An 11334-nucleotide genomic window follows, 5' to 3' on the forward strand; every position below is an offset into this window, starting at 1 on the left:
AGATTTTACTGAGTTACAGTTCATAATATGAAATCAGTCAATTGAAATAAATTCATTAGGCCCTACGGATTTCACATGACTGGGAATACAGATATGCATCTGTTGGTCACAGATACCTTAAAGAAAAGTAGGAGCGTGGATCAGAAAACCAGTCAGTATCTGGTGTGACCACCATTTGCTTCATGCAGCGCAACACAAATCCTTCGCATAGAGTTGATCAGGCTGTTGATTGTGGCCTGTGGAATGTTGTCCCACACCTCTTCAATGGCTGTGCGAAGTTGCTGGATATTGGCAGGAACTAGAACACGCTGTCGTACACGTCGATCCAGAGCATCCCAAACTTGCTCAATTTGGTGACATGTCTAGTGAGTGGAAGAACTGGGACATTTTCAGCTTCCAGGCATTGTGTACAACTATTTGCGACATGGGGCCATGCATTATCATGTTGAAACATGAGTTGATGGCAGTGAATGAATGGCACGAAAATGGGCCTCAGGATCTCGTCACTGTATATCTGTGCATTCAAATTGCCATTGATAAAATGCAATTGTGTTTGTTGTCCGTAGCTTATACCTGCCCATACCATAACCCCACGGCCACCATGGGACTCTCTGTTCACAATGTTGACATCAGCAAACTGCTCGTCCACATGACAACATTTGCCCGGTGCTCGTCGAAGATGAGTCAGGTCACCTGCAGTCAGGTCAAGATCCTGGTGAGGACGACAACCACGCAGTTGAGCTTCCCTGTGACGGTTTTGTGCAGAAATTATTTGGTTGTCCCAGTTTCATCAGCTGTTCAGTTGGCTGGTCTCAGACGATCCCACAGGTGACAATGTCGGATGTCAAGGGCCTGGGCTGGCATGGTTACATGTGGTCTGCGGTTGTGAGACTGGTTGGACGTACTGCCTATTCTCTAAAACGACATTGGAGGCAGCTTATGATGGAGAAATGAACATTCAATTCTCTGCCAACAGCTCTGGTGGGCATTCCGAAAAAATTATACATCTGTGGCATTGTGTTGTGTGACAACTGCATATTTTAGAGTGACGATTTATTGTCCCCAGCACAAGGTGCACCTTTATAATGATCATACTGTTTAATCAGCTTCTTGATATGCTATAACTGTCAAGTGGATGGATTATCTTGGCAAAGGAGAAATGCTCACTAACAGGGATGTAAGCAAATTTGTGCACAAAATTTGAGAGAAAAAAGCATATGGTAAATTTCAGGGATATTTTATTTCAGCTCATGAAACATGAGACCAACACTTTACGTGTTGCGTTTATATTTTTGTTCAGGACCATGGCATTTTCTTTCTGGACCGTTTGTGGCACAAGTCCTTTTACTTTTAGATTTATGTGTATTGTTGTGAATAGTTAGATACTATTGCACTGTTGGAGCTAGGAACACAAGCATTTCGCTACACCTGCAATTACATCTGCTATATATGTGTATGTGACCAATAAAATGAGATTTGAATTTCATGGCGTAAAAGTAAAAAAGCTAAAAATTCTTTCCACAAAACAGTCTACACCGACAATATGAACCCATTTGTCCAACCATAATATACCAAACAAAAATAGAAACACAACATGTAAAGTGTTGGTCCCATGTTTTGTGAGCCTGTGTTGTGATTCTCACACTGTTCAAACCCCACAGTTGAAAAAAAAAGCTTGTGAAGCTCTCTTAACCCATAGATCACATAATTGCAAACAAATCATCTGAACTAAATACTATTATATATATATAAAAAAAAAACATTTTTGAATTTCTGTGCACAAGTTCACAAAAATTGTCTGAAAGGAAACAAGTGTGAAAACACCCTTAATGACAAAGGACAAAGAACATAGACCAATAGGAAAGAAGCAAAGCATCTAAACATGGAAATGTAAACAATATTGCCTGGTACGTGATAACGACGGAGTGCAATATAAAGGGGAAGTTATCAGGGGGTGATGAATTCCAGGAGTACCTAATGAGGCTTAGGTGTGAGTAAGGATGTGTTGCCAGGACCGGTAGTTAGTAGACCGGTGACGTCGAGCACTGGAGAGAGGGAGCGGGAGTGGACGTGACAAGGGACACCAAAGACCTGAACTCAATTGGTTTTAGATGTGTATGTCATTTGGACTGGAAGTTATTGAAAATGTGATATGTAAGTGAATTAATAACCACAGCTGTATAGGATAAATATTTGTAGAAAATCAAATGAAAGGTGTACCTTTGATAAGAGAGGCCAAGGAACCCACCACACTTGTCTGTAGATCTGTAGCTCATATGCACAGAGAGCTATTTGACCCAATCACAGGAAATATATGTGTCAGATCAGTGAAATGAAAATTGGCAATTCTAATGTGTGTAGCCTATTATGGACGGGGGAAGTCAGAGACCTAACCTCAAGTGGTTTTAGATGTATATGTCATGTGGATAGGAAGCTATTGAACATCAGATATGTATGTGAATTAATATCTAAATCTGTAATAGGAAAAATATTTGTAGAGAATCAAAGGGGAGGAATTAAAAAAAGTGCACCTTTGATAAGAGAGTTGAAGGAATCCACAGCCCTTGTCTGTAGATCTGTATCTCATCTGGATTGAAAGGTATTCAAAATTAGGGCTATCAGAAGAAATATGCCTATACAATCAGGGAAGTGGTAAACTGGAATTGTGATGAATGTAGCATGGATGAGTGGGGTCAGTGACTTCACAGTATGTGGTTGTACATTTCCATTTCACCTGGATAGGGAGCTTTTGAAAAGTATCCTTGTGTGAATGGGTCAAATATTGTACCCTTAGTAGTTAGAGGTAACTAATAAAAATGTTGGGCCCGTCAGCGGCTGGAGGCCCAATGCAGTGTGTGTAATCTTCATGGGAATGCAAAACATAAACATTTTTGCGTACATGCAATCACATGTATTGCACTTTAACGATGGTCCCTAAACCACCTGAAAACAGTTAAAGATTAAAGATTCACTTTTCAGAAATTCCTCCGCCATTTCATGGTTAATAAAATTCAAATAGTTAGCCTAATTTCAGTTTGAAGGACATAACAAGGAACTATAGTGTAGAGAATCGTTGTACCATCTAAACCGCTGTGAAATATATTTTACACAACCAAAAATATTGTATTTCCAGTTGTTTGAAGCTGATGTACAAAAACCGAAAGTAAAAGACGCAAAAAACGAAACATCTCTCTCATCATCCTAGCACCTAAAGTAAACATTTTTTTACTGTGGTGGAAGTAAACCATCTGGCGCGAGCAACTCGTTGAGGGAGGGAGACTAGAGCAGAGCCAGAAGTTCTGACTGAACGGATACACATTTGAGCCCCCCAGGACGGTGCATTTACTTTGCGCTATTATAATTTATGCTATGAAATCCTACGATTTCATTGGGGCAGTTCCCCCTCATAGCAAATAGCTGGCAAAACAATGGAAGCAACGTTCGCATGACCTATTCGCCCACGGAGCTGGCAGCCAGTAAGCAGGTTTCCATCCAACCTTTTCTGCCAGTAAAGTACATGTCAGATAAGAAATGTCATATAACAGTCCTGATGGAAACAGAAGATTTGTCAGTAAACTTTCCAAATGTCGGAGAGAGACACTGAGACACTGAGGCTGCATTTACGAAGGTAGCCAAATTCACATATTTTTTACCACTAATTGGTATTTTGACCAATCCCATTAGACCTTTTTCACATCAGATCTTTTTCAGAACTGTTCTCGATTGGTCAAAAGACCAATTAGTGAGGAAAAAAACTGAATTGGGCTGCTTATGTAAATGCGACCACACACGCACACACACACTGGTAGTAAATGGTAGGAATTCCAATAAAACATATGCTATTGTGCTACCTTAGAGTTTGAAAGCATACTATGCTCTATGCCCAGCCATCTTGTTGCTTGCTATGACTACACGACTACAACAATCTAGGCTTGTCAAGAGTTTAGTTTTGTGCTGCTGTGATGAGACATATTGTCTTTTCACATGTATAGTAACATGCTTCTCAATACAAGCTTTTTGTGGAGTATATTTGGCCGACAGTAATAACCAAAAATGTGTTGCATTATCACAGTATTTGACAAGCAGACACTCGGAGTACCATCGAATCTGTGAAATGTAAGTGTTTAGGTCAGGTGAAATGTATTACACACCGATACAATTGATGTAAGTCATGGCCTTTTATACTTGCAAATTACAATACATACTGTGTGTGTGTGTGTGTGTGTGCGTGTGCAACCCAAGTCTGTATGTGTGATGCAGAAAAGACAAGGAGGCGGCATCTCTTGACCACACCTGACCTTTAATTGGCCTTGTTCACAGTTTCAAAAGATGATACTTGCACACAACTATGAGCAAATAGGACTACAAGTTAGTAAAACGTTTATTTTTTTTCTAAGACTAAGAATACTTATTTTTATTGTAAAAACGGAATAAAAGAATGACTTTGATACCGCTAGGACACTGAACCCTATGTTGAGGTTTGAAGTCACACGGCCCTCGTCTGTCTCTTGATTATTGGAAATGAACACAGCTTGATAATAAACTAATATTTCCTACTGATATTCCCGATATTCCCTAATATCTCAGATATTCCCTACTGATAAAGGAATTTATATGTTTAAAGTAATGATTAAAGTATTCCACCCTGTAATCATATAATTGTATGAAATTTGTTAGTCATAATTTAATCATGTGCGTGACTAGACCATTGTGTTACTATTTCGCAATATGAGCTGGTAGGGCCTTACAACCTCTGGGGAATTGGTCAAAGCTATAAAATAGTTCAGTTAGAACATTGGGATAAAAAATCTCGTTACACCTACTGACATTCAGATGAGCAGGGCAGCAAGGCCGATGACTTTCAGCATGGCTCAATGTTTAACTGGATACCTTGCCAATGTCATGAATTAGTTTTGGATTTCATTTTTAAATGAGATTTAATCCAAATGAACAGCACCCCATCTGGAGCAGCCCTCGGAAGGGAATGTCTGCCCTGTTCACATTACACACATATCTGAGCTTTGGGCTAAGTTGATAACCGTGCAGCTTGTAGCGTCTTGTCTAGGACAGGGGGTTGAGGGGCCTTTGCACTATACTGAAATGGTTTGCGTTTGTTGGTTGAACAAGGCTCAATACTCCCCCCTCCATGGAAGCATTACTTTCCCAAATATATCAGCACTCAGAAATGTTTGCTTTACCTCCTCTGGCTGGTGATTGTGCTAAACACCTCTCATTATTTGTTGCAATGTGTTCATGGCGATACTGATTGCTGAATCATTCGGCCTCTGGCGAAATGGTAGGACTTAGTCGGAATGAAAGCACCATTGAAATGTTTATCAGAGAAAAATCAGTGTTTCGAATCAGTCTTAAAAGGCACATTGTCTGGAGCGTGGTGATCTCTGGTGTGGGTCCTGTTCATTTGGGCACACAACGGAACACGTTTTAAAATGTTTTTGCCAAAGCAAATGAAAACAAACCAGTTACAGTACTTCCTTTCTGTTTGTCTGTTTTTGTCCGTTAGGAGATAGGAGGGGGATTCTATTTCTCTAAACTGTATGTTTGAATAACCTAACATAGAATTGTGATTTAATTCAAATTAACGACAGTAGAGCAGTTCCCAGAGCAACAATGCCTTAACCACTACACCGTTTTAAATAGCATTTTTTGTAAAATAATGAAAATAGAAATTAAATCGACAACACTAACACGCTCATAAAAAACATTACAGACATTCCATTTAGACACACAATTCCACCTTCAATTTCACAATATGATGTTTCAACGTCACAATATAGAAGGGCTCAGACAGACTGAAGACAAGTATCAGAAAGTATATCTTTAAGGCACTTACAGTAATAAATGTTTCCATAGTTCAAAAGCAAGGTTGATTTGAAGGCCCGTAAATTGTTTCACTTCAGCATTTAGGTTCTGCCACTGTCCAGTTAGCAGAATTAGTGTCAATGGGTTTCTGATATGTATAGTTTTCATTTGTGGCACAAATCAATCAACTGGATAACCAATACAATTGAAATACCTCTTCATCATATATTTGTACATATGAACATCGGTAAAGCAAGATGGCATATTGCCTGACAATATGACTCTTGGTTGATCTGTGTCGACACCTGACCGACATGATAGACGTTAGTGTGTTGACCACTGTGTAAATTAATTCATTGCGAGGCCCTCATTCTAGTTTTGAAATATACATTGTGAACTGAGCACTTTGGCTACACTGCTTATGGTTGCTACATTTCATGAGATGGAATCAAAAAAGTTGTTTTCTTTCAAACTTTGTCAAGGAAGTCCTGTTTTGTGAATATGAGTTATTTATTTGTTTCTCTCTTGTTCAACAATACTTTGTGCTGATAGGGCAAGATCTTTATCATCATGGCGGAAGAAAGTATTTGGCCCTCGGTAGCTTCCATGGTTCCCATAGTTATCAATGAAATACGTTTATCAAGGTTATTCGATACATGTTGTGGATTAAAAACGTAAATGCCAAGATTGATGTCAATTTGCATTTAACCAGTAGTCCTTTCTTTTTTCTTTTTTTTATGTTGTTGGCAATTCTACGAGAATGTGATGTTTCACCTCACAGATAAAAAAATAAATAAATCTAATGGACATTACACAGCTTGCACACATACTGTAGGTCTATTAGGTGAAATAAATGAGTTGTATATGTTTGAGTAGATGAGGTGAAATGATTGTAATACATACACACACGCTCAAGTGTAACCCTGACAGTACTGCAAAAATAACTTGTTCAATAGAAATATAACATTTAACATCAAGCTAAATGGCTAGTCAAAAAATGTAAACATCGGAAGCGTTTGATCATTTTTGGTTAAAACTCTTGATAGAAAATATGTGAATTAAAAAACAGCACATTTGTGTTAAATAATAACCTCCTCTTGTACGATACAAATCATGCTGAAAATGACCTTTTTTCTTTCTGTTACCTTTTTAAATAGATTGATAAAAACAGTACAAAAAATGCTGTCTTATAAAATACAGGTTTATCTTTCTTTGAAAACTAAGGGCTCCTTGCACATTGCACAGCATTTTAAACTCTTTTTACTGAATAACAAGCTGATGTTAACTTCCCTCACAGCGAGAGTTAAGGCTCTGTGAGGCTTTGCTCCCATGCTTTTTCACATTGATTTCACGTTCATACTGTCAAATCATCTGACCTTGCCCTGCTGCTGGCTTTGCTTAAACTGCTGAGTGGTCTGGTGTCTGCTATCGTGTCGGTAGCCTCAATGTCGGGTTCCGCGGGGCCCTCGTCCTCGCCGCTTTCCGGTAGGACCCTCACCTCCGCCCCAGTGGTCTGGATGTAGGAAGGCAAAGACTCGTCGTACACTTTAGAGACGTTCTCACTTTCCATCTGGTAAGGTACGGGCAGCCTGCCTGCCTCCATGCCCACCTCTGTTAAGGGGAAGAAGTGCGATGCGGGCTTGTCCTCCTCCAGCTGCCGGTAGCCCTTGGCCTTCTGGATGGACGACACGGCCATGGAGTGCAGGCTCTTTTCCTCAGGGGGGCTCTGGTCTTCGCCGTCTTGTCCGCCCTGGGTCTGGGGCGGCGGCTTGCGGAACACAAAGCGGATCTTCTTCAGGCCCAGGTGGCTGATCTCCACAAAGTTGAGGAAGAGCGAGACGCATGCCACGGCCAACATGAAGATGATGAAGACAGTCTTCTCGGTGGGGCGCGACACGAAGCAGTCCACGGTGTTGGGGCAGGGCCAGCGGCTGCACTGGTACAGCGGCAGGATGCGGAAGCCGTACAGGAAGTACTGGCCCACCACGAATCCCACCTCGAATAGCGTCTTGAAGATGATGTGGCAGATGTAGGTCCTCAGCAGGGTGCCCTCTAGCCTGAACTTCTTGCTGCCCTTGGTGCTGGTCTCCTTGGTGGTGCGCACACTGCCCTGGTCAGGCGCGAGCGGCAACCTCTCCTCACACAGCTCCTGCTGGCGGTTCAACTCAGCCTCCTCGCGCTCCTTGCGCTTCTCCTCCATGTGGACATAGTGCACAGCGTGGCCCACGTACACCAGCGAGGGTGTAGACACAAAGATGATCTGGAGAACCCACAGACGGATGTGCGAGATGGGGAAAGCCTCGTCGTAGCACACGTTCTCGCAACCGGGCTGCTGGGTGTTGCACACGTAATCCGACTGCTCGTCGCCCCACACAAACTCAGCGGCTGTGCCCAGGATGAGGATCCGGAAGATGAAGAGCACTGTGAGCCACACCCTCCCAATCACCGTTGAGTGTTCATTTACTTCCTCTAATATGTTTCCCAAGAAGCTCCAGTCACCCATGATCAACAATCAGCGCTACATATTGAGGTTTGGAGAAGAGAAAAGCAAGTTATAAATCAATCTGACGACAAAGAATCCTTGTGTTGCATCTACAACTCTCCTTTGTCGACCCCCATATAACAACCAAAAATGTTCTTTATAGCTAGCTACAGCAATGATGAGCCACTCACTCACTCTTTGTCAAATCCAGAGAGCGCAAACACAAAATCTCTGCATGCCTCTTTGCCTCACCCCAAATGACTAAAACCAACAGTCCAAAAGCACATTTTAGCTACAAACACCATAGCAATAAACACCTTAACTCTCTAAACTCTATATAAATAATCAATCCCAGGATAGATTATTCCAGAAACACTAATATAATATTGGTGAAAGTTAACAAATGGGCAACTTGCCACAGTGAGAGCTCCAGTGTAGTTGTGTTCCCCTTCTCTTGGCACCCAATGGTGTGAAGTGAACTTTTTTCCTCTCTCTTTCCCACCTAAGGCCCCTAGTCCTTGTCGCACCACTGAGCAGAAGTGAATGAATTGAGTCTGATGGTTGGTTTTTAGTTTGCTGCAATATTTAAGCTGGGAGCCAGACAGCCTTTATTCGCCGGGCGATGTGTGGTGACGCAGAAAACAATGGGATCACCCAACACAAACGGGAACGTATGGGACACCGCAGTTGGGAATGATACCAACTCATGTAGTGTACAATATACATGGTGTGTCCTATTGAATGGTTGTATATTAGGGAGGGGAAGGAGGACAGGCAAGGCACATCCTAATGAGGTTGCTACCGACAATAAAGCTGTTTACTGACTTGGTTAGACAGAGAGATATATCAACTGATGTAGATTGTTTATTGGATGAATTAGACATTTCATGTGGAATGTACTGTAATCAGCAACAAATAATATACTGTACACTGTTCTGAAATGTGTGTGATTTTTGGGGGGAGAAAGTTTACATTTTGATTGTAAGGTCAGGTCATCCTTGTTTCTGTGGGCTTTTATAAATGCCTAGGAATGTATGATCTAACATTTTAGCAAAACAAAACAGGACTTTGGTTTGCTCATAATCAAAATAAATATTGGTAACACTTTAGCATCCAGGTATAAAGCTTTTCCAATTTTGTTCTTGGATTTTACTATGTCAAAAAGGTACGGTGTTGGTTTGGTCAGCTGTGACCCACAGAAATGCAAACTGAGATGTGGGAAACATGTACTATGACAACGGTATTCTTCTACCGTCTAAACAGTTTATCTTATGATGTTCCCAGGAAACTGTAAGCAGACCAAATTTTATAAAGAGACAAAATACTTTTATTTGCTAATGTTCATTTATTTGCTATTTGTCTTCCAACCATTTCCACTACATCTGTGTATATGGATGTTCATCAAGATCGTACACTCAATGGCTAAAACTGTCCCTCAAAGACAACAAGGAACTTTACCGCAGCTATTTCAGATGTACAGATATCTCGGTAGAAATGTGCACATTTTTGTCTAAAATGACATACCCAAATCTAACTGCATGTAGCTCAGGACCTGAAGCAAGGATATTAATATTCTTGATACCATTTGAAAGGAAACACTTTGAACTATTTGGAAATGTGAAATGACTGTAGGAGAATATAGCACGTTAGATCTGGTAAAAAATAATACAAAGAAAAAAACAAAACTTTGTTCTACTTTTTTTGTACAATCAATTTTTAAATGCAAGAGAAAGGCCATGATGTATTATTCCAGCCCATGAGCAATTTAGATTTTGGCAGCAGTGTATGTGCAAAGTTTTAGACAATGAACCATTTGCATTTCAGTTCCACATTTTGAATCAAGACTGCCCAAATGTGCCTAATTGGTTTATTAATCACTTTTCAAGTTCCTAACTGTGCACTCTCCTCAAGCAATAGCATGGAATTATTTCACTGTAATAGCTACTGTAAATTGGACAGCGCAGTTAGATTAACAGGAATTTAAGCTTTCTGCCAATATCCGATATGTCTATGTCCTGGGAAATGTTCTTGTTACTTACAACCTCATGATAATCGTATTAGCCTACGTTAGCTCAACCGTCCCGCGGGGAACCACCGATCCTGTAGAGGTGTTAACCTCACACGACCATGGTTTATTACCCAAATACAGTTACTATGTAATGTAGTAAAATGGTATCAGAGCTGGAAAGCGCGAAATTACCTATTTCCGTTATTACCATGTTATTGCAAATGTATTCTGCGCCAAAGAATGCAACCAATATTTCTGTATTGCTATTATTGTATTTGTCTATTAATTATTTTTTATTGCATCTTTATTTTATTTGTATATTTAGCATGGCCCCAGTGTTTAAATGTACACAAACTACCACATTATCTGATGTTATTGTCTGCCGTGTTTAGTCGTACTCAAACAAAAAATAAGTCATAAGATTGTACGTGTGGCCTACCTAATGTGTTAGATATGGGGTTAACACTTTGGTGTGCAGGGGTATAATGCATAGGAGTGCATCATAATGCATAAGCCTTGTAATAAGTACCTTTGAACTATTTATAATGTGTTAGTATCGTCTTATAATGAACAGGATGCTAATATCAGTCATTTTGAAACAGTTGAAAAATTGACACATAGAAAGAAGTAATAACACATACAGTGGGGCAAAAAAGTATTTAGTCAGCCGCCAATTGTGCAAGTTCTCCCACTTAAAAAGATGAGAGAGGCCTGTAATTTTCATCATAGGTACACTTCAACTATGACAGACAAAATGAGAAAATCATTCTGTAGGATTCTTTATGAATTTATTTGCAAATTATGGTGGAAAATAAGTATTTGGTCACGTACAAACAAGCAAGATTTCTGGCTCTCACTGACCTGTGACTTCTTCTTTAAGAGGCTCCTCTGTCCTCCACTCGTTACCTGTATTAATGGCACCTGTTTGAACTTGTTATCAGTATAAAAGACACCTGTCCACAACCTCAAACAGTCACACTCCAAACTCCACTATGGCCAAGACCAAAGAGCTGTCAAAGGACAC

The 11334-nt window shown here is 40.4% G+C and overlaps 1 protein-coding gene across 1 annotated transcript; it reads right to left on the reverse strand.

Moving 5' to 3' along the window:
* Positions 1-7007: 7007 nt before the first annotated feature.
* LOC110527547 (gap junction alpha-8 protein-like) lies at positions 7008-9063 on the reverse strand. The gene has a single exon (XM_090242295.1). The coding sequence runs from the start codon at positions 8321-8323 to the stop codon at positions 7175-7177; it is 1149 nt and encodes a 382-aa protein (XP_090098421.1). The 5' UTR covers positions 8324-9063; the 3' UTR covers positions 7008-7174.
* Between the last annotated feature and the right edge of the window lie 2271 nt (positions 9064-11334).

The sequence above is a fragment of the Oncorhynchus mykiss genome, chromosome 7 (genome assembly GCF_057628025.1).
Source record: "Oncorhynchus mykiss isolate SJ-2025 chromosome 7, ASM5762802v1, whole genome shotgun sequence".
NCBI classification, from domain to species: domain Eukaryota; kingdom Metazoa; phylum Chordata; class Actinopteri; order Salmoniformes; family Salmonidae; genus Oncorhynchus; species Oncorhynchus mykiss.

Coding starts and splice junctions, on each gene's coding strand:
- LOC110527547 (XM_090242295.1), bottom strand. CDS start 8,323: ATGGGTGACTGGAGCTTCTTGGGAAACATATTAGAGGAAGTAAATGAA.